Raw genomic sequence first — 23,973 nt, forward strand, 5'->3', positions numbered from 1 at the left:
GGGCTCACACCTTGCTCTGCTAGAGGACTGTCCAGTAGGCTCTCTGTGGGCTCACACCTTGCTCTGCTAGAGGACTGTCCAGTAGGCTCTCTGTGGGCTCACACCTTGCTCTGCTAGAGGACTGTCCAGTAGGCTCTCTGCGGGCTCACACCTTGCTCTGCTAGAGGACTGTCCAGTAGGCTCTCTGCAGGCTCACACCTTGCTCTGCTAGAGGACTGTCCAGTAAGCTATCTGCAGGCTCACACCTTGCTCTGCTAGAGGACTGTCCAGTAGGCTCTCTGTGGGCTCACACCTTGCTCTGCTAGAGGACTGTCCAGTAGGCTCTCGGTGGGCTCACACCTTGCTCTGCTAGAGGACTGTCCAGTAGGCTCTCTGCAGGCTCACACCTCCCCTCATTTAGATAGTATTAGAGCCTCCCACCATTAATCAAACCCAAATTAGGCTGTCAGGGGTTCTGCTGCCCCCTCAATGGAATCCCCAGGGCTCTGAGAGGTACTGTAAAGATGTGAGGGGGGGTTATGAGGTCCACTTCAGCAAAGCAGCACTGAGAAGCTATACGTTTTTTGAGTTCTAGATGAACTGCTGATATTAATATTGATTATCTTTACCACCTAAAACGTTCCAAACATCCATTGCTGTTCTGGCATGTCCTACTGTACCGACAGGGGGGATTGAAAGGTACTGTAATATGTGATGGACCTTTTATCACCCTTCCAAGTTTTCATCATTTCTAAATCATACATCATGAAAAGTCCCAGAGTGAACAAAAAAACACCTTTCTATAGTTTAGAGAGGTGTACTCTACTGACAGTAGACGAAGTGGAAACTAACATGGTGCGGCCGTGCCGGGCTGTGAAGCGGTGGTCTTCCAGTATAATTATTCACTTAGCGGGCTGGGCCTGTATGAACAGAGCACGGCCATGTTGACTCTAGCCCCAAGGCTGACTCAAGCTGCAGATACACCGCAGTTGACACTGGCCACTGAGACCACATTCCACCCAGACTGAGAGAGACGAGACGGGAGGAGAGAGTGCGAGGGGAGTAGAACAGGGGGAGTGTGGGGAAAGAGGAAGGTGGAAGAGGAGAAAAGCCTCAAGGCTGCACATAGACCACAGTTGACACTGGCCACATTCCACAGGAGGAGAGAGATTTTAGAAAAGAGAAGGTTGGAGAATAGGACAGATGAGGGAGGGAGGAGGAGAGCTTAGGGAATTACTTTTACCTTTACCTGCAGTTCTTTAACAGTGGTGGGCATTAAGGAAAATTAGACAAGGAGCAGAAGCCTCTGAACCTCTCTTGGGTACGTGAGACGTTAGCGTCGCACCTCTTCAACAGCCAGTGAAACTGCTGGGCGCCAAATTCAAATACAGAAATACTCATTATAAAAATTCAGAAAACAAAACATATTTTACATAGGTTTAAAGAGTAACTTCTTGTGAATCCAACCACGGTGTCAGATTTAAAAAATGCTTTACGGCGAAAGCATACCTTACGATTATTTGAGAACATAGCCCACTAGACAAATCATTACAAACAGTAACCAGCCTAGTAGAACAGTTACACAAGTCAGAAATAGAGATAAAATTAATCCCTTACCTTTGATGAGCAGACATTCATTTACTCAATAAATGTTCCTTTTGTTCGATAAAGTCTCTTTATATCCAAAAACCTCCGTTTTGTTTGCGCGTTTTCTTTAGTAATCCACAGGCTCAAACGCAGTCAAAACTACAATTTGAGTCCTAAGTCAATGGATACTGTAATGGCATGGATAGAAAACTACAAAACCAACAAAAAAAACTACTTCCTGAATGTATTTTTCTCAGGTTTTCGCCTGCCAAATCAGTTCTGTTATACTCACAGACACAATTTTAACAGTTTTGGAAACTTTAGAGTGTTTTCTATCCAAATCTACCAGTTATATGCATATCATATCTTCTGGGCCCGAGAAGCAGGCGGTTTAATTTGGGTATGCATTTCATCCAAAATTCCGAATGCTGCCCCCTACCCTAGAGAAGTTAAAAACATTGAGGCCTACATGCTGTGTTAGCTACATACATGCTGTGTTAGCTACACACATGCTGTGTTAGCTACATACATGCTGTGTTAGCTACATACATGCTGTGTTAGCTACATACATGCTGTGTTAGCTACATACATGCTGTGTTAGCTACATACATGCTGTGTTAGCTACATGCATGCTGTGTTAGCTACATACATGCTGTGCTAGCTACATGCATGCTGTGTTAGCTACATACATGCTGTGTTAGCTACATACATGCTGTGTTAGCTACATGCATGCTGTGTTAGCTACATACATGCTGTGCTAGCTACATGCATGCTGTGTTAGCTACATACATGCTGTGTTAGCTACATACATGCTGTGTTAGCTACATACATGCTGTGCTAGCTACATGCATGCTGTGTTAGCAACATACATGCTGTGTTAGCTACATACATGCTGTGTTAGCAACATACATGCTGTGTTAGCTACATACATGCTGTGTTAGCTACATACATGCTGTGTTAACTACATGCATGCTGTGTTAGCTACATGCATGCTGTGTTAGCTACATACATGCTGTGTTAGCTACATACATGCTGTGTTAGCTACATACATGCTGTGCTAGCTACATGCATGCTGTGTTAGCTACATGCATGCTGTGTTAGCTACATGCATGCTGTGTTAGCTACATACATGCTGTGTTAGCTACATACATGCTGTGTTAGCTACATACATGCTGTGCTAGCTACATGCATGCTGTGTTAGCTACATGCATGCTGTGTTAGCTACATACATGCTGTGTTAGCTACATACATGCTGTGTTAGCTACATACATGCTGTGCTAGCTACATGCATGCTGTGTTAGCTACATGCATGCTGTGTTAGCTACATACATGCTGTGTTAGCTACATACATGCTGTGTTAGCTACATACATGCTGTGTTAGCTACATACATGCTGTGCTAGCTACATGCATGCTGTGTTAGCTACATGCATGCTGTGTTAGCTACATACATGCTGTGTTAGCTACATACATGCTGTGCTAGCTACATGCATGCTGTGTTAGCTACATACATGCTGTGCTAGCTACATGCATGCTGTGTTAGCTACATGCATGCTGTGTTAGCTACATACATGCTGTGTTAGCTACATACATGCTGTGTTAGCTACATACATGCTGTGCTAGCTACATGCATGCTGTGTTAGCTACATGCATGCTGTGTTAGCTACATACATGCTGTGTTAGCTACATACATGCTGTGTTAGCTACATACATGCTGTGTTAGCTACATGCATGCTGTGCTAGCTATGTAGCTAGCAATTTCGCCATTAGAGACTTTGGATTAAAAAAACATTTACTCTAGCTAGTGTACCTCAAACTGAACCAACTCTCCACAGACCATGCCTTTCTTAATAACATGGAGGTTGGTGAAGCGATGCAGGGAGTTATTGTCCGTTTTGTGGGGTTTACATATGTTAATTCTAGGTTGGGCACCGTTAGAAGAGCTGCTTATTTCATTGCTTCTACATAAATGTGGGGGCTGATAATGAGCTTTTGAATCAGTGTTTGCTTTTCTTTTTTCTTTTTCATTGTAAATATTGTTTGGTTGAGTTCATCTAAGTGTCCATTCTAGCTACGCAATTTTTGTGTGTGTGATTTAGACGCCGGTAAACGGCGAATTGCAGATTCTACATCTCCGCACACCCCTCCCCCCAAAGATTTGACATGCATAACACTTAGTCTCCCGCTGTCTGGCATTTATAGGGGTTTGTAGACAGGCTTTATATCACAATGTGATTCCATCAATGGGACACTCACTGTTAACAAGTACATTAACCCCTGTCCATTCAGCCAACATGGTGTTTAAAACCATCTCTAGCAAGGCTGTAAGTTCATCCGGTTATCTAGGTCAGCCTTTACATGGAAGCATACAGAGGCTAGTTGATAGGCGGGCCGGGACCCCACATGATGACCCCAACATGGTAGCTAGGTAACCCTTCACACTGTATGGTAGCTAGGTAACCCTTCACACTGTGTGGTTTGCTAGGTAACCCTTCACACTGTGTGGTTTGCTAGGTAACCCTTCACACTGTGTGGTTTGCTAGGTAACCCTTCACACTGTGTGGTTTGCTAGGTAACCCTTCACACTGTGTGGTTTGCTAGGTAACCCTTCACACTGTGTGGTTTGCTAGGTAACCCTTCACACTGTGTGGTTTGCTAGGTAACCCTTCACACTGTGTGGTTTGCTAGTTAACCCTTCACACTGTGTGGTTTGCTAGGTAACCCTTCACACTGTGTGGTTTGCTAGGTAACCCTTCACACTGTGTGGTTTGCTAGGTAACCCTTCACACTGTGTGGTTTGCTAGGTAACCCTTCACACTGTGTGGTTTGCTAGGTAACCCTTCACACTGTGTGGTTTGCTAGGTAACCCTTCACACTGTGTGGTTTGCTAGGTAACCCTTCACACTGTGTGGTTTGCTAGGTAACCCTTCACACTGTGTGGTTTGCTAGGTAACCCTTCACACTGTGTGGTTTGCTAGGTAACCCTTCACACTGTGTGGTTTGCTAGGTAACCCTTCACACTGTGTGGTTTGCTAGGTAACCCTTCAAACTCAACTCTGGACCTCGAAGCCTGTTCCACTGCGTTTTTTAAATGATCAGGTTGAACAGAAAACCAGCAGGTTCCGGACCTCGCAGGTTAAGAGTTGAATACCCCTGCCCTATACGGTATGAAAATAGCAGATTTGGTCACTGCGGCTGTACAGTAAACTGCTATAGATGACATCAGAGCGCAGGGTCTCTGCTTTCTAGCGCTGTATGGGATTCAGCTGACGTGCCTTCTAAACGGGAGTACCAGGGGCGACAAGAAGATGCCCCCATCCCCCAACTTCTTTCACTAATGTTTTGTTGTCTGAGTGAGGGGAATGTTGTAAATGAAGAGAGGGACTCTGTTCTGAAAGATGGGACATGGAAGATTATAATAAATACCGCTTTGATGTCATACAAGCAAACCACATGCTAATGTGCACTTCACATGTCCATATTATAGAAGTTCTGTCATTTACAGTATCAACGTTTCTGATCACATGTTTTGATGTGCTGTTCCAACAATGACATGGCATCATACCCTGGGTTGTTTTCAACAGATGCTGGTCGTATTGTGAAGGAAGTTAGCTGTGGAACACGCTCGTGACTCCATTCTATGCTCACCACATTTACTATCTGTGTCTCTAAGATTTGTATTTTACAACTTAGCTAGTCATTTTGACAATAGAAAGAGCTTTCAAATGATGCCCATCTGGTCCAGATTGCAACTTATAATGGGCCATTTTTTTGATTGCTTAAATAACTAATGGTGGAGATGCAGGACTGTGTTTCAAACGAAGTACTTTATTATTTAAAAAAAGCTTGTCGACACAAATGTCCGGGTACTGGTTAAAGTTCATGATGCCGTTGACCTTAACAAGCGCCAACAGGACCAGTGGAAAGCAAAATAGCCCCACAACATCCACCACCATACTTTACATTAGTGATGAGCTATTTTCTGCATAAGCACTGTTCTTTCGAATCCAAACTCACGGCTGGTGTGCGTGGCCAAAGACCTCTCTCTTCGTGTCATGTGACCATAGCACCGCCTTGGGTTTGCTAAACGGGATTGAAACCAGTAATAATTCTGACCCCTATCTTTTAGAGATTTGTTGTTATTACTTGTTAAACACAATTGCTCAGAGAAAGGGATTTTATTAGTACAAAATAATATAATTGTTGAATTTTTTTGGAGCATACAATATCGCTCTGTATTTCTGTTATTTTATAAAGTCTTTTTTGCTAATCTTTATCAAGGAGCCAATAATTCCGCACCACCACTGTATATTGTGCTGTGACCTGGCCTGAAGCCAGATTGATGAACATTTATGAGATCAATGGGACACAGACCTCACTGTTAACAAGTACATGAACCACTGTCCCCATCCCTGTCTATGTCCATTCAGCCAACATGGGGGTTTAATCATCTCTAGCAATGAGAAAGGCTGCAAGTTCCCCCACAGTTCCTTCTGTTGTCTGAGTGGGGCCAATGTTGTAAATGAAAAGGGACTTGATGTGTTCTGAAAGATGTGAGATAATTACCGCTTTAATGTCATACAAGCAAACCACACACCCGCTTCACATTTCCATATCATAAAACGTATGTCATTTCCTGTGTCAACGTTTATGATCACTGTCTGATGTGCAGTTCCAACGATGACATCTGAAAAGAATGAGCTAGTCGTATTGTTTCCGCTGCTCGTTGTCTTCACACGCTCATAACTCTGTTCTCTGCGCACCAAAATGACTATCTGTTTCTCTGACGTGCCTTGTGAAAGCCTAACACTGTAAGATGGTATTTTATAACTTAGCTAGTCATGTTGGCAATGGGAAAAGCTTTCAAATGATGCTCATCTGATCCTGATTGCGATTTATAATGTAGCATTTTTGGATTGCGTCAACAACAGTAATAATTGTGTGATGGTGAAGAACCGCAGATGCAGGGCTGTGTTTCAAACAGTTAGGAGAGCTCAGAAATGTAGCTAATAGCTGAAGGCTTTTTCCTTGACTCATAATAGTACATTGAAATGACTGCACATTTTAGAGAGCTGTGTGGACACTTGGAGACACCGGTTAGTCCTCACTTCAACCCTTGTCATTTGTTGGTTTTATCCACCTACCCCACATTTTCCAGCAGTATTCCTATGTTACTGAATGTATCCAGATTTTTAGGTTTTCTTTCCCGAAAAATGCTGCGAAAAGTATTCCCTTTCAATCGCTGCCATGGTTATGCACATGCAATGCTTCTTCTGTTAGAAACATTTCAATTTGCCCCTATTCATAAAGGCCAATTCCCACCTGTGTAAAGGCTTAATAGGTTTAAAAGGGGGGTTCTGTATGAATCAATCCATGTTCCTCTTTTGTCTGTTCTCAGATGGGAGACCATTACATTTGACCAAACGTGTGTCATGCCATCCATTCAGTAGTGCCTTACATGATTGTTTGACCCCCCCAGACTTTCTCCCGTAGTGGCGCAGTCCGCGGCCACCTTTGAATTATGAAACTAGCGCCTGCATCATTAGTCTGTCACTTGTTAAACGGAGAGAAACAAACGTGTGAATAAAAACAAGGATGGAGGGAGCAGTGGAGAGAGAGAAGGCTCTTGTTGTTCCACTCCTGCTTTGTGCCCTTTGTTTTTCCATAAGGCCTGAAATAGCGCCCTGGCTGGATAATTAGTACTGGACTTCTATTGGTTAGCAGTGTCCCTACAGAGGGCCCTGATTGTCCGTGCCGTGTAAACAGAACATTAGCATCATTGCAGAACATGGTAGTCATGACATTGCATTCCCTCTCTCCGTCCTTGTCTTTCTAAATTCGCTCCATTTGAATGCACACCGACAAAGCCCGCTGTAATTGGCAACGTCGCTCCCAGAAATCAGTTCATTCCCCTCTACACTCTCATTTCCTTGTTGATGTGGCTGCCGCAGATTTTCCCAACGCCCAACGCTCTGTACATTGTAATGGGGAGGAAACGTACCTCATCCACCTCCATGTTGGTGTACAGCAGCACAGGTTGTGTAACTTAGTCGTTGATGGTTAGATCAAATGGACCCTGTTTGATCGACAGGTTTAACCTCAAGAACTATTGTTTGCCTCAACAAAACCATGGTTTCTGTTTTCTGCGGTTCAAGTTGCAGGGATAAGGTATGACAGAGCCGTATCAGAACCATAGACCTCTCTTGAGTCTTAGCCTCTGTTACAAGCCTGGGTTGTTCCGGTCATAGTCAGATAACCCTATCTGTGCTCTTTCTCTCTCTTTCTGTGTGTGTCCGTCTCGTAGCCTCTGAGCCCAACCTGAAGCTACGTTCTCGTCTGAAGCAGAAGGTGAGCGAGCGACGGAGCAGCCCCCTACTGAGGCGTAAAGACAGCCCGATCACAACCGCCAAGAAACGCTCCCTGGATATGGCAGGTAGGACACACACTCAACGCTGTGGAGAGGAACGACCAGGAGGTTCACACCTCGCACACAACAGAGCTGTGTAGTAGATTTAACATGGAAGAGATGACTAACTGACTGGTTGTATTAGGTTGATGTTGTACTGTAGCTGTAGACTTGGTGTGTAACAGTCATGACGGAGTTAAGATATGAATACATCCTGTAGATTCAGCGTGTAACAGCGCTCCTGGATCCGGCCCCAGCTCTCCTAACAACAGCATCAGCAACATCCCCAATGAGAACGGCGTCACTGTGGCAGTCTCCAACAGCATTGATATGTCCCTGGCTCAGCGGTTGTGTGGTGGTGAACTCAGCCAGCTGTCTCTGTACACGTCCCCCTCCCTCCCCAACATCACCCTAGGTCTGCCCGCCACGGCCACCTCTGCTTCCAATGTAAGACTCTCTGTTGATATATTGTTTCTTTTCTTCTCTCTCTTGTTCTCTCTCTCTGTATCTCTCACTCTATCTATATATATATCTGTATCTCTGTCTCTATGTGTGTTGGTCGGTCTCTCTCTCTCTATCTCTCACTCTATCTATATATACAGTGGGGCAAAAAAGTATTTAGTCAGCCACCAATTGTGCAAGTTCTCCCACTTAAAAAGATGAGAGAGGCCTGTAATTTTCATCATAGGTACACTTCAACTATGACAGACAAAATGAGGGGAAAAAATCCAGAAAATCACATTGTAGGATTTTTAATGAATTTATTTGCAAATTATGGTGGAAAATAAGTATTTGGTCAATAACAAAAGTTTATCTCAATACTTTGTTATATACCCTTTGTTGGCAATGACAGAGGTCAAACATTTTCTGTAAGTCTTCACAAGGTTTTCACACACTGTTGCTGGTATTTTGGCCCATTCCTCCATGCAGATCTCCTCTAGAGCAGTGATGTTTTGGGTCTGTTGCTGGGCAACACGGACTTTCAACTCCCTCCAAAGATTTCCTATGGGGTTGAGATCTGGAGACTGGCTAGGCCACTCCAGGACCTTGAAATGCTTCTTACGAAGCCACTCCTTCGTTGCCAGGGCGGTGTGTTTGGGATCATTGTCATGCTGAAAGACCCAGCCACGTTTCATCTTCAATGTCCTTGCTGATGGAAGGAGGTTTTCACTCAAAATCTCACGATACATGGCCCCATTCATTCTTTCCTTTACAGGGATCAGTCGTCCTGGTCCCTTTGCAGAGAAACAGCCCCAAAGCATGATGTTTCCACCCCCATGCTTCACAGTAGGTATGGTGTTCTTTGGATGCAACTCAGCATTCTTTTTCCTCCAAACACGACGAGTTGAGTTTTTACCAAAAAGTTCTATTTTGGTTTCATCTGACCATATGACATTCTCCCAATCTTCTTCTGGATCATCCAAATGCTCTCTAGCAAACTTCAGACGGGCCTGGACATGTACTGGCTTAAGCAGGGGGACACGTCTGGCACTGTAGGATTTGAGTCCCTGGCGGCGTAGTGTAGAGACCGTGCCCAAATAGTTGTATGTGCTTTACAAACTGCTCTTTCCGATCGTGTATAGAAATACAAAATCGGACCTGAAGGATGATTTGAAAAAATGCTTTGTTAGATATCACGCACATTGGTAGCTTGCTAGCAAACATCCTCGCCAACTGCTTTTTTAATAGTAGCAGCAGACAGTTGTCGAAATAGAACTGTAATCGTAGCAGAACACGCTAAATGTCGGTGTGTTCTCCCAGGCTAAATGTCGGTGTGTGTTCTCCCAGGCTAAATGTCGGTGTGTGTTCTCCCAGGCTAAATGGCGGTGTGTGTTCTCCCAGGCTAAATGATGGTGTGTGTTCTCCCAGGCTAAATGTCGGTGTGTGTTCTCCCAGGCTAAATGTCGGTGTGTGTTCTCCCAGGCTAAATGTCAGTGTGTGTTCTCCCAGGCTAAATGTCAGTGTGTGTTCTCCCAGGCTAAATGGCGGTGTGTTCTCCCGGAATAAATGGTGGTGTGTGTTCTCCCAGGCTAAATGGCGGTGTGTGTTCTCCCAGGCTAAATGTCGGTGTGTGTTCTCCCAGGCTAAATGGCGGTGTGTGTTCTCCCAGGCTAAATGTCGGTGTGTGTTCTCCCAGGCTAAATGTCGGTGTGTGTTCTCCCAGGCTAAATGTCGGTGTGTGTTCTCCCAGGCTAAATGGCGGTGTGTTCTCCCGGGCTAAATGGCGATGCGTGTGTGTGTTCTCCCGGGCTAAATGGCAGTGTGTGTGTGTGTTCTCCCGGGCTAAATGGCAGTGTGTGTGTGTGTGTGTTCTCCCGGGCTAAATGGCAGTGTGTATGTGTGTGTGTTCTCCCGGGCTAAATGGCAGTGTGTGTATGTGTGTTCTCCCGGGCTAAATGGTGGTGTGTGTGTGTGTGTTCTCCCGGGCTAAATGGCGGTGTGTGTGTGTGTTCTCCCGGGCTAAATGGCGGTGTGTGTGTGTTCTCCCGGGCTAAATGGCAGTGTGTGTGTGTGTTCTCCCTGGCTAAATGGCAGTGTGTGTGTGTGTGTGTGTTCTCCCGGGCTAAATGGCAGTGTGTGTTCTCCCGGTCTAATGGCAGTGTGTGTGTGTGTGTTCTCCCGGGCTAAATGGCATTGTGTGTGTGTGTTCTCCCGGGCTAAATGGCAGTGTGTGTGTGTGTTCTCCCGGGCTAAATGGTATGTGTGTGTGTGTGTGTGTTCTCCCGGGCTAAATGGCAGTGTGTGTGTGTGTGTGTGTGTTCTCCCGGGCTAAATGGCAGTGTGTGTGTGTGTTTTCCCGGGCTAAATGGCGGTGTGTGTGTGTGTGTTCTTCTGGGCTAAATGGCAGTGTGTGTGTGTGTTCTCCCGGGCTAAATGGCAGTGTGTGTGTTCTCCCGGGCTAAATGGCGGTGTGTGTGTTCTCCCGGGCTAAATGGCAGTGTGTGTGTGTTCTCCCGGGCTAAATGGCAGTGTGTGTGTGTTCTCCCGGGCTAAATGGCGGGGGGTGGGTTCTCCCAGGCTAAATGCCAAAGCACTTCTGTGACAATAGAAGGACGGCTCAACAACAGAATTGCATATTTTTTTTATGGAGAAATTAAATGCTTTACAATAATTTCTGTGAAGCTTTGTGATCGACAAGGGCAAGTTTGATGTCAGGCAACAATAGAATCCTTTAATGCGTGCCAAAGCCGGTAAAATGAAAGGTGATGTTTTATACTGAGGGGGTGGCGGGACTTTTAAACATAATACCACAATCATTACTAGGTCGGTTGGCAGAAATATAAGTACAGGGGTTCTTACCTGCAACACCTTACACAGATCAAGAAAAGTTGCCGTACTTTCGTCTTCGTATGAACGGGATATTTGTTTATCTAATGCTCTTTCTCTCTTTTTCTCCCTGTCTGTCTCATCTCATGTGACATTGTGTTTTTGGGGGGGAACCACCCCTTAAAGATGAATTCACAAATCACAATATTGCCAGAATACATCAGTTTACAATAGCAATGACAGGCTTGTAATGAGTACCTCAGTCTTCCAAAAGCTAGTGGTAGGAAACCAGTGAAGACAATAGAAGCATCAAACCAATGTCAGTATAACATATAGATGTATCCCAACAGTTCTATCTAAAACACTTCTATACTGACCCCGTTCTCCAGGTGACCTCAGCCCAGCAGGATGGGGGTCAACATTCGGCCCTCTCCCTCAGCCCCCCCTACCTAGGCGGTGGCCCCCTAGTCACCTACCTGGCTGACGGAGGGGGCGCAGGGGGGCACGGCCCACTACTGCAGCACTTGGTCCTGCTGGAACAGACTGGCGCACACGGGCCCCTACTGGCAGGTGGGTACAGCAGTAGAATGGTACTTTGGTGGAGAACACACACACAGTGTCCCAGTACACTGTGTGCTTTCCTAACAGATAACCCCCCCCTTCCTTCTATTGACAGACTTCCTTTCATCAACTTCTATTAAGCAGGGTCAATGAGAGAGACAGAGCATTGTGCCCACCGGTGTTGAAGGAACACATCCATTGACTCACTTTTCCAGTGCTATTTTCAGCTGACAGTGGAGTAAATGACTGGTGACACGCACAGCCTTGGAAGTGAATGGGGGCTCCTTTTTTGGCAGACAAGAGAAGGTTCTTCTGCCAGGCTTGTAGTACTGTGCTCCTATTAAGCTCCATTCCACTGTTCTGTGTGTGATTAACAGAGCCAGTTCTACTGCGGATATTTATTGTCCTGGGACCAGTTGTTTGTGTGGATTCAGGCATGTGTATCCATGCCTATAACCATACCCTCGCGTGTGTATTCCCAACCCAGGTGTGGACGCCCTCCAGTCTCCCTCCATCCACAAGCTTCGTGGGCAGCACCGTCCCCTGGGTCGGACCCAGTCAGCCCCACTGCCCCAGCAGAACGCCCAGGCCCAGGCCCTGCAGCAGCTGGTGGTCCAACAGCAACACCAACAGTTCCTGGAGAAACACAAACAGCAGTTCCAGCAGCTACACATCAACAAGGTAGAGGAGGAGCGGTGAGGGGGGGTGGCGGCGAGGAACAGTGGGGAGGGAGCGGTGGGGGGGTGGCGGCGAGGAACAGTGGGGAGGGAGCGGTGAGGGGGGGGTGGCGAGGAACAGTGGGGAGGGAGCGGTGAGGGGGGGGTGGCGGAACGGTGGGGAGGGAGCGGTGAGGGGGGGGGTGGCGAGGAACAGTGGGGAGGGAGCGGTGAGGGGGGGGTGGCGAGGAACAGTGGGGAGGGAGCGGTGAGGGGGGGGGGTGGCGAGGAACAGTGGGGAGGGAGCGGTGAGGGGGGGGTGGCGAGGAACAGTGGGGAGGGAGTGGTGAGGGGGGGTGGCGAGGAACAGTGGGGAGGGAGCGGTGAGGGGGGGTGGCGAGGAACAGTGGGGAGGGAGCGGTGAGGGGGAGGGGGTGGCGAGGAACAGTGGGGAGGGAGCGGTGAGGGGGGGGTGGCGAGGAACAGTGGGGAGGGAGCGGTGAGGGGGAGGGTGGCGAGGAACGGTGGGGAGGGAGCGGTGGGGGGGGGTGGCGAGGTACAGTGGGGAGGGAGCGGTGAGGGGGGGGTGGCGAGGAACAGTGGGGTGGGAGCGGTGAGGGGAGGAGGATGGCAAGGAACGGTGAGGGGGGGTGGGGGGGAGGAGAGGAACAGTGGGGAGGGAGAGGAGGAGGGAGAGAGGGTGGGTTTGCGCAGTGGGGAGGGAGGGAAGAGGACGGGGTATAGCTGGAGGGTATGTATGTGACAGTTGTGACAGTTGCTAAGGGCAGACTATAGCTAACTCCACACCGCCATGGAAACAAAGCGGAACCCACTGCCAGATATGGTCATTCAGGAACTAGGTAGCTGTGCTTAGCTGAGCGCCGTTTGGTTCTCTCTCTCTCTCTCGATGAAACAAGGGATTCTCTTTTGTATTCATCAGTTTTCATGCCCTTAGGTGACATCCCCACTGACAAACAGTAAGAGGATCACCGTTCAACTAATTTACAACATTTCTCAACATTCAATCAAATGTTCCTCTCAGTTTTTCTTAGTGTTTTATCTCTGACCAGAGTAGATCTAATACTGTATATGAAAGTAATCTGTCAGAGCAGATGGGCTTTGAAGGGCCAGATGGGAAACGTCTATCAGTATGACTTGATCACAGGGTATTAAGGGGTGTAGTCTGTACAGGGTGCATTATTCATCTATTGTTACAGAAAGCACACCCTCCCGAGTGGTGCACTGCATCGCTGTGCCTCTAGAGATCCTGGTTCGAGTCCAGGCTCTGTCGCAGCCGGCCGCGACCGGGAGACCCATGGGGCGGGGCACAATTGGCCCAGCGTTGTCCGGGTTAGGTGAGCGTTTGGCCGGCAGGGATGTCCTTGTTCCATCGCGCTCTAGCGACTCCTGTGGCGGGCCGGGTGCAGTGCACGCTGATTCCACCGACACGTTGGTGTGGCTGGCTTCCGGGTTAAGTGGGCATTGTGTCAACAAGCAGTGCGGCTTGGTTGGGTCGTGTTTCGGAGGACGCATGGCTCTCAACCTTCGCCTCTCCTGAGTCCATATGGGAGTTGCAGCGATGAGACAAGACTGTAACTAACAATTGGATACCACGAAATTGTGGAGACAAATCAATAATAAAACAACCTAGAAAGCACACAGTCATAGGCTCTTTTCTGAAATTGCACCTATGCACTATGTAGTGTAGTGCACTACTTTCAGTGTACTATATAGGGAATAGGGAGCCACTTTGGGGGCGCCGCCGTAGTCAATGGGGAGAGAGGGAGTGGGCCCACCTCGTGATTCAGGTATATTTCTCTCATCGCTACTGAAAAAGGCCATTTCAGAATGAAGATGTATAGTACATCCTTAACAACGGGTTCTGTTTACAATGAAACGGAACGTTCCCCTTAGTAACGCATGTGATGTCAGGGGGGGTTTCCGAGTGCTGCCACACAAGTAGGAAAGAGCACAAAATATGAACAGGGAAATAATTATAACAAAGTTTTGAAATGTTTGTGGCTCTGCATTAATTTTGCGTTCATTCCAGTGAAAAATCAAAACATTTCATGTGTTGGAACTTTCAGTACTTCCCATAGAGAGAGGGGAGAGCGAGAGAGAGAGGGGAGAGCGAGAGAGAGAGGGGAGAGCGAGAGAGAGAGGGGAGAGCGAGAGAGAGAGGGGAGAGCGAGAGAGAGAGAGAGAGGGGAGAGCGAGAGAGAGAGAGAGGGGAGAGCGAGAGAGAGAGAGCGGGGAGAGCGAGAGAGAGAGAGAGAGAGAGCGAGAGAGGAGAGAGAGAGAGCGAGAGAGAGAGCGAGAGAGAGAGAGAGAGAGAGAGAGAGGGGAGAGCGAGAGAGAGAGAGGAGAGAGAGAGAGAGAGAGAGAGAGAGAGAGAGAGGGGAGAGCGAGAGAGAGGGGAGAGCGAGAGAGAGAGAGGGGAGAGCGAGAGAGAGAGGGGAGAGCGAGAGAGAGCGGGGAGAGAGCGAGAGAGGGGAGAGAGCGAGAGAGAGAGGGGAGAGAGCGGCGAGAGCGAGAGGGGAGAGAGAGGGGCGAGAGAGAGAGAGGCGAGAGAGCGGCGAGAGCGAGAGGGGAGAGAGCGGCGAGAGCGAGAGGGGAGAGAGAGGCGAGAGAGAGAGGGAGAGCGGAGAGAGAGAGCGAGAGAGAGAGGGGAGAGAGCGAGAGAGAGAGGGGAGAGAGTGGCGAGAGCGAGAGGGGAGAGGGCGAGAGAGAGCGGGGAGAGAGAGGCGAGAGAGAGAGGCGAGAGAGCGGCGAGAGCGAGAGGGGAGAGAGCGGCGAGAGCGAGAGGGGAGAGAGCGGCGAGAGAGAGAGGCGAGAGAGAGAGGGGAGAGCGAGAGAGAGAGAGGCGAGAGAGAGAGGGGAGAGCGAGAGAGAGAGCGGAGAGAGAGAGAGGGGGGAGCGCGAGAGAGAGCGGGGGTAGAGCTAGAGAGAGCGGGGGGAGAGCAAAAGAGAGAGAGAGAGAGGAGAGAGGAGGGATAGCGAGAGAGAGAGAGAGAGAGAGGGGAGGGAGAGGGAAGGACAGGGGAGAGGGGGGGAAGGACAGGGGAGAGGGGTGGAGAGCGAGAGGGAAGGACAGGGGAGAGGGAGAGAGAGGGGGGAGAGAGAAGGGAGAGAGAGAGGGGAGGAGAGGGAAGGACAGGGAGAGCAGAATAGGGGAGAGAGAGAAGGGAGAGAGAGAGCGAGAGAGAGAGAGAGAGGGGAGAGAGAGAGAGGGGGGAGAGCGAGAGAGAGAGAGGGGAGAGCGAGAGGGGATAGCGAAAGAGAGCGAGAGAGAGGGGAGAGCGAAAGAGAGAGAGAGAGAGGGGAGGGAGAGGGAAGGACAGGGGAGAGGGGGGGAGCGAGAGGGAAGGACAGGGGAGAGGGGGGGAGAGCGAGAGGGAAGGACAGGGGAGAGGGAGAGAGAGGGGGGAGAGAGAAGGGAGAGAGAGAGGGGAGAGAGGGAAGGACAGGGAGAGCGAGGGGAGAGCGAGAGAGAGAGAGAGCAGGAGAGCGAGAGAGAGAGGGGAGCGAGAGAGAGAGGGGGGAGCGAGAGAGAGAGGGGGGAGCGAGAGAGAGGGGGGAGCGAGAGAGAGAGAGGGGAGCGAGAGAGAGAGAGAGAGGGAGAGCGGGGAGAGCGAGAGAGGGAGAGCGGGGAGAGGGAGAGCGGCGAGAGAGGGAGAGCGAGAGAGGGAGAGCGGGGAGAGCGAGAGAGGGAGAGCGGGGAGAGAGGGAGAGCGGGGAGAGCGAGCGAGAGAGCGGGGAGAGCGAGCGAGAGAGCGGGGAGAGCGAGCGAGAGAGCGGGGAGAGCGAGAGAGAGAGCGGAGAGAGAGAGGAGAGCGAGAGAGAAAGAGCGAGAGAGAGGGGAGAGAGAGAGAGAGAGAGAGGGGGAAGGACGAGCGAGAAAGGGGAGAGAGAGAGAGGAGAGAGAGAGAGACAGAGAGGGGAGAGAGAGACAGAGAGGGGAGACAGAGAGAGAGGGGAGGGAGAGCGAGAGAGAGGGGAGGGAGAGAGGAGAGCGAGAGAGAGGGGAGAGAATGAGAGAGAGGGGAGAGCGAGAGAAAAATAGGTAGAGGGCGGGAGTGAAGAAGGGAAAAGAGCAGCTTGTTTGTGGAGGAGGACGGGGATGAGGTAGCTGGCGAGGGTTCTGACGTCAACGCTGTTCCTCTGGCACCCTGCCACAGGCCCCGAGGGCTGACAGGCCTGCCAATAACACACACACACACACATATTAGACCGCAGTAAAATACATTGCTGTGTTTCAATTTCACCTGAATAGTTGTATCTGGAAGACTTTGCAGTGCAGACATTTTGCAGTGCAGACATTTTGCAGTGCAGACATTTTGCAGTGCAGACATTATGCAGTGCAGACATTTCGCAGTGCAGACATTTCGCAGTGCACTTGTGTTGAATGACTTAGATAATTGCACACTATTAATATGGATGAAAACAAAGTAGCACACTAGACATTTCCAAGTAGGCCTACTAAGTGACCGACACTGATGAATGCTTAAAATACAAATCACTATGTCTGCCCATTGTATACACACAGGAACACTGCCAAGAGATGTTCCTCTGTACAGAGTGGGATGACTGATTCATTTCCCTGGCACACACACTGTCTCCCCTCTCTTTCTTTCATCCCTCCTTTTCTTTCCCTTTAACAAGCTTCATTTGGTTTTTCAACTCGTGCTCTCAGACGTTTCCCATTGACCATTCCGTGTATGAGAACCTACACACTGGAGTCTCTGGAGACAGAGAGGATCGGGGCCAATGGACCCCTGTCTCCGTGGACCCCTGATCCCACTCACAGCCGTTATTACATAGTGATCTAGTTCCCCATTCATGGCCAGTATGTGTGGATAGGAGATGTGGAGCTCAGTGCACTGCTTTGTGGACAGCTTCCAGCAGCTTCCACTGACTTCCAAAGTCTTAAGGACACACACACACACCTCAATGTTAAAATGTTGACCGCCACGTCTTAGTAAAGCGACATCTTTCACTATAGAACTCCTATACTACTACTGTTGTAACAACTGCAGTAACTACTGTATTACTACTGTATTACTACTGTATTACTACTGTACTGCATATCATCAATGACTAGACGATGGATTGACCCATACCTTCTCCTTAGATGATGGGCAAGCCCAGTGAGCCCACGGGGGGCCGGCAGCACCAGAGTCACCCGGAGGAGACGGAGGAAGAGCTGAGGGAGCACCAGGCCCTCTCTCCCCAGGACGGAGGCTTTCCGTGTGGGATCGCCATCAAACAAGAGCCCCCAGACCCCCAAGAGAACCAGGAGGAGGACATGCAGCAGGAACAACTGTTCAGACAGGTAGGAGGGGAGGAGTGAGTGTGAGAGAGGGCGCTACCTCAGGTCAATATGATGTGCTAGTGATGTCATCCTACGTCATACTTCCAGGGTCATGTCTTTTGAATAGGTTTCAAGATCATCATCAATTTATCATCCCATCAGAACTGTCAGTTCATCAGGGCATGGACTCTACAAGGTGTCAAGCGTTCCACAGGGAGCCTGGCCCGTGTTGACTCCAATGCTTCCCACAGTTGTGTCATGTTGTCTGGATGTCCTTTGAGTGGTGAACCATTCTTGATACACATGGGAAACTGTTGAGCGTGAAAAACCCAGCAGCGTTGCAGTTCTTGACACAAACCGGCGCTCCTGGCATCTACTACCATACCCCGTTCAAAGGCACTTGAATCTTTTGTCTTGCCCATTCACCCTCAATTGCACACATACACAATCCAGTCTCAATTGTCTCCCAGGCTTAAAAATCCTTCTTTAACTATTCTCTTCCACTTCGTCTACACATTGAAGTGGATTTAACAAGTGACATGAATAAGGGATCACACCAAACACCTGGATTCACCTGCTCAGTCTTTGTCATGGAAAGAACAATATTGTGTATACTCAGTGAACACCTGGTAGAACTTGTAGTTCTCATGAAACGGTGGTAACTTTCCGCTTCTTCTTGGCCCCCAAATATGTTGAAAACCGGCATATGGTAAGTAAATTCACTCGCAAACAAGTATACCTTTTTAATATATATCTTAAATGACTACATTTTCATGACTTTGACGATGCAAATTTGAGGCTCATTCTCAGTGTACAAAACGAGCACTTTCATATCGGTATTAACTTGATGACACACACACACACACACACACACAATGATCTCGTTTATCAGTAGTTGTGTTTATTGAATGATTCACTTGGGCAATAATATGCTATTTCCTGTCCCAGGATGCTATGTTTCTGACACAGAGTCCTTCTTTAATGAGAGGAAACCATGCATCTTTCAAATCCACTTACTCTCCTGCAGGTAGATGTCATGTGTTTCGGTTCACCTCACATAGCTTGACTGCCACCGTGTGGCCAAATGTTGTAAACACATTATAAAGAGCAGGTGATGTCACAATAGTCATCGGTGGCTGTGTGTCTGTTGCTATCATGCAATGTTGTTCTCTATCCCTCCTTTCTCTTTCCCCTCCCCCTTCTCTCTTTCTCTCTCCTTCTTTCCCCTCCTCTCTCTCCTCTCTCTCCTCTCTCCTCCTCCCTCTCTCTGAGCAGCAGGCCATGTTGTTGGAGCAGCAGAGAATCCACCAGCTGAGAAACTATCAGGCTTCCATGGAGGCAGCCGGTCTGTCAATCACCTTCCCAGGTCACCGCCCCCTCTCCAGGGCCCAATCGTCTCCGGCCTCCGCTTCCTCCTTCCCCATCTCTGTCCCGCCCCCTGAGCCTCTCACCAAACCTCGCTTCACCACAGGTTAGTAGTAATGCTCTTCTCTTTTATATCCATCAAATGTATCTGTAAAGCCCTTTTCCATCAGCAGATGTCACAAAGTGCTATACAGAAGCCCAGCTTAAAACCTAAAACAGCAAGCAATGCACATGTAGATTCCTTTCTATATATTTCTCTTTGTCTGTCGCTCCTTTATCCCTCCTTATTTTGCTCTGTCAGTTTGTTGTTTCCACTTGTGTGAGTGGATGTGCGTGTGTTCATTACAATGCGTGTGTTTGTGCTAATGTCCTGGGTTATTCCTGCAGGGTTGGTGTATGACTCTCTGATGCAAAAGCACCAGTGTATGTGCGGGAACACACACACCCATCCGGAGCACGCCGGGCGCGTCCAGAGCATCTGGTCCAGACTGCAGGAGACAGGACTTAGGGGACAGTGTGAGGTACATTCTCAAGCCTTCCTTCAACCATCCTTCTCTTTGCTATTCTCTGTTATAGAATCATTTGTATTTGTAGTCTTCAAACAAGGGTGAATTTAATTAATTTCTGTTGCTAGGAGTTACCAACTGATGCATAAAAAAACATCATTGCTTATCCTTTCCATGTACTTTGTCATTTGTGATTCACTTAAACACAGAGAAAATAAAACTAATGAATAGAAAGGAAATGTTGCATGTCTCCATTGTGTGTGTGTGTGTGTGTGTGTGTGTGTGTGTGTGTGTGTGTGTGTGTGTGTGTGTGTGTGTGTGTGTGTGTGTGTGTGTGTGTGTGTGTGTGTGTGTGTGTGTGTGTCTGTAGTGTATCCGTGGTAGGAAGGCCACTCTGGAGGAGCTCCAGACAGTCCACTCTGAAGCCCACGTCCTGCTGTATGGAACCAACCCCCTCCGACAGAAACTAGACTGTTCAGCCACGCCCATGTTGGTCAGATTACCATGTGGAGGAGTGGGGGTGAGTCTTCCTCCTCTTCGTCGTCCTCCTCCTCTTCTTTCATCTCCTCTTTCTCCTCTGCCTCCTATTTCTACTCCTCATCTTCGTTTTCCTCAATGGTCAAATCATTAACCCCGTTTTATATTTTGGCAATGAACCCATTTATCTACTTCAGCAAAGTCAAATGAGCACGTGGCTCGTGGATACAATGTGTATGTCTCTGTGTCCAGTATGAAGGAAGTTAGAGGTAGTTTCACAAGTCAATGCTAGCTGGCGTTAGCACAATGACTGGACGTCTATGGTAACAGCTATCATGCTAGCTTATGGTAACAGCTATCGTGCTAGCTTATGGTAACAGCTATCGTGCTAGCTTATGGTAACAGCTATCATGCTAGCTTATGGTAACAGCTATCGTGCTAGCTTATGGTAACAGCTATCATGCTAGCTTATGATAACAGCTATCGTGCTAGCTTATGGTAACAGCTATCATGCTAGCTTATGATAACAGCTATCATGCTAGCTTATGGTAACAGCTATCATGCTAGCGTATGGTAACATGCAAGCTGTTACCACAGACGTCCAGTCATTGTGCTTATGCTAGTTAGCAACTCCTTTCAAACTGCACGCAGACATACAAATGGTATTCACAAGTTCGTCTGACTCTGGGGAAGTAGTATAAAGGGCTTGATTGCCAACATCCCAAAGTGTCCCTTTAACTGTGACGATGATGATGATTGCAGGTGGACAGTGACACCATCTGGAACGAGGTCCATTCCTCTACTGCAGTTCGTCTGGCTGTGGGTTCTGTGGTGGAGCTGGTGTTCAAAGTGGCCACTGGTGAACTGAAGGTGCGTCCTCTCCACCCTCCTCTCCTTTTCATCCCTCTATCCCTCCATTAAGGTTAGGTCGCCCTACGTTTTTTCCCCCCTTCACAAAAAATGCATTCAATCTCTCCCCCTCGTGGATGGAGTTGTGGGTAATGTAGTTGTTGCGTCTGGCTCCCAGAACGGCTTTGCTGTGGTTCGACCCCCTGGACACCATGCAGAAGCGAGCACTCCCATGGGCTTCTGCTACTTTAACTCAGTAGCCATCGCAGCCCGACTGCTCCAACAGAGACTCAACGTCTGCAAGATCCTCATAGTAGACTGGGTGAGTTTGTGCTGGTCCTTCACCTGACCTTTTAAAGAGAAAGTGGGTTTTGTAAATGACTAGAATTACCATCGATGTAAGAAGAAGAAAAAATTGGACAATGGTCATCTGATTGGCCATGTGTGCTGTCCATCAGGATGTTCACCATGGCAACGGGACCCAGCAGGCGTTTTACGACGACCCCAACGTGCTGTACCTGTCTCTCCATCGATACGACGATGGAAACTTCTTCCCTGGCAGCGGAGCACCCGACGAGGTAATGGTGACAAATCTCATGGAAACGTGTGTGTGTGTGTGTTTGTGTGTTCTCATGGCTATTCCTCCCATCTGTTCTCTGTCAGGTGGGCAGTGGTCCAGGAGTAGGCTTTAACGTTAACATGGCCTTCACCGGGGGTCTGGAGCCACCTATGGGAGATGCAGAGTACCTGGCAGCCTTCAGGTAACACACAACACTTACCCCACCAGACATGCCACCAGGGTCTTTTCACAGTCCCCAGGTCCAGAACAATTTAAAGAAAGCATACAGTATTATATAGAGCCATTATTGAATGGAACTCCATTCCATCTCATATTGTTGAAATGAACAGCAAACCAGGTTTCAAAAACCAGATAAAGCAACACCTCACGGCACCATCCTCTCCCCTACTTGACCTAGATAGTTTGTGTGTATGTATTGATGTGTAGGCGATGTGTGCCAGTTTTAAATGTATGTAGTTCTGTCCTTGTGCTGTTCTTGTCTATTCATGTTCTGTATTATGTCATGTTTCATGTTCTGTGTGGACCCCAGGAAGAGTAGCTGCTGCTTTCACAGCAGCTAATGATTCTAATAAATTACCAAATATCAAAAAACACACATGCACTAAAGTTGCAAAACTGACCAACTCTCTTTCCCTCTCCCTAGGTCTGTGGTGATGCCCATAGCTAATGAGTTTGCTCCTGACGTGGTGCTGGTGTCCTCAGGCTTCGACGCCGTCGAGGGTCACCCTCCTCCGCTAGGCGGTTACACCCTCACCTCTAAATGTACGTGTAAAGTAGCACTGGTGAGATGATGTCTGGATCTTTTATCAGCTGACGCCTGAGGTCCAGACACACAACATGACAGACTGAAGATGATACACTACTTTTACACACTAGTATGTGGACACCTGTGGAATCCACTAACTTAATGGGGTGTCCACATACTAGTGTATGTCATGCGCTGTATTCTTTGCTGCTCTGGTATACAGTGCATTCGGAAAGTATTCATACCCCTTGACTTTGTCCACATTTTGTTGCGTTACAGCCTTATTCTAAAATGGATTAAATTAAAAATGTTCCTCGTCAATCTACACACAATACCCCATAATGACAAAGCGAAAACAGATTTTTTTAGACATTTTGCAAATGTATACAAAAAAACTAACAGAAATACCTTATTTACATAAGTATTCAGACCCTTTGCTATTAGACAAAACATTTTGCTCAGGTGCATCCTGTTTCCATTGATCATCCTTGAGATGTTTTACCTGTGGTAAATTCAATTGATTGGACTTGATTTGTAAAGACACAGCTGTCTATATAAGGTCCCACAGTTGACAGTGCATGTCAGAGCAAAAAACAAGCCCCCAAGAATCTTCCTAGAGCTGGCCGCCCGGCCAAACTGAGCAATCGGGGGAGAAGGGCCTTGGTCAGGGAGGTGACCAAGAACCCGATGGTCACGCTGACAGAGCTCCAGAGTTCCTCTGTGGAGATGGGAGAACTTTCCAGAAGGACAACCATCTGCAGCACTCCACCAATCAGGCCTTTATGGTAGAGTGTCCAGACGGAAGCCACTCCTCAGTAAAAGGCACATGACAGCCCTCTTGGAGTTTGCCAAACGGCACCTAAAGACTCTGACCATAAGAAACAAGATTCTCTGGTCTGATGAAACCAAGATTGAACTCTTTGGCCTGAATGCCAAGCATCACGTCTGGAGGAAACCTGGCACCATCCCTACGGTGAAGCATGGTGGTGGCAGCATCATGCTGTGGGGATGATTTTCAGCGGCAGGGACTAGGAGACTAGTCAGGATCGAGGGAAAGATGAACGGAGCAAAGTACAGAGAGATCCTTAATGAAAACCTGCTCCAGAGTGCTCAGGACCTCAGACTGGGGCGAAGGTTCACCTTCCAACAGGACAATGACTTTAAGCACACAGCCAAGACAACGTAGGAGTAGCTTTGGGACTGAATGTCCTTGAGTATCCCAGCCAGAGCCTGGAATTGTACCCGATCGAACATCTCTGGAGAGACCTGAAAATAGCTGTGCAGCGACGCTCCCCATCCAACCTGACAGAGCTTGAGAGAATCTGCAGAGAAAAATGGGAGAAACTCCTCAAATACAGTTGTGCCAAGATTGTAGCGTCATACCCAAGAAGACTTAATGCTGTAATCACTGCCAAAGATGCTTCAACAAAGTACTGAGTAAAGGGTCTGAATACTTATGTAAATGTGATATTTCAGTTTTTATTGTTAATACATTTGCAAAATTTCAAAAAACCTGTTTTTGCTTTGTCATTATGGGGTATTGTGTGTAGATTGACGAGGAAAAACATTTATTTAATCAATTTTATAATAAGGCTGTAACGTAACAATGTGGAAAAAGTCAAGGGGTCTGAATAATTTCCGAATGCACTGTATTGATGATCCCTCTCTCTGCCCCTCCCTTCACAC

General features: G+C 48.1%; 1 protein-coding gene across 4 annotated transcripts in view; it reads left to right on the forward strand.

The window, feature by feature from the left end:
• The window catches only part of LOC139532497 (histone deacetylase 4-like), a 70,446-nt gene that overhangs the window by 41,113 nt on the left and 5,360 nt on the right, over positions 1-23,973 (forward strand). For all 4 annotated transcript variants that reach the window (XM_071330161.1, XM_071330162.1, XM_071330160.1 and 1 more), the window contains 13 exons: positions 7,869-7,997; positions 8,191-8,417; positions 11,627-11,807; positions 12,286-12,479; positions 17,586-17,786; positions 19,041-19,236; positions 19,518-19,651; positions 20,007-20,156; positions 20,876-20,983; positions 21,141-21,284; positions 21,421-21,540; positions 21,626-21,723; positions 22,186-22,304. In XM_071330161.1, coding sequence (XP_071186262.1) covers positions 7,869-7,997; positions 8,191-8,417; positions 11,627-11,807; positions 12,286-12,479; positions 17,586-17,786; positions 19,041-19,236; positions 19,518-19,651; positions 20,007-20,156; positions 20,876-20,983; positions 21,141-21,284; positions 21,421-21,540; positions 21,626-21,723; positions 22,186-22,304 — 2,001 coding nt within the window. The remainder of the gene's footprint in view (positions 1-7,868; positions 7,998-8,190; positions 8,418-11,626; positions 11,808-12,285; positions 12,480-17,585; positions 17,787-19,040; positions 19,237-19,517; positions 19,652-20,006; positions 20,157-20,875; positions 20,984-21,140; positions 21,285-21,420; positions 21,541-21,625; positions 21,724-22,185; positions 22,305-23,973) is intronic.

Source organism: Salvelinus alpinus, chromosome 10 (genome assembly GCF_045679555.1).
Source record: "Salvelinus alpinus chromosome 10, SLU_Salpinus.1, whole genome shotgun sequence".
Lineage (NCBI taxonomy): Eukaryota > Metazoa > Chordata > Actinopteri > Salmoniformes > Salmonidae > Salvelinus > Salvelinus alpinus.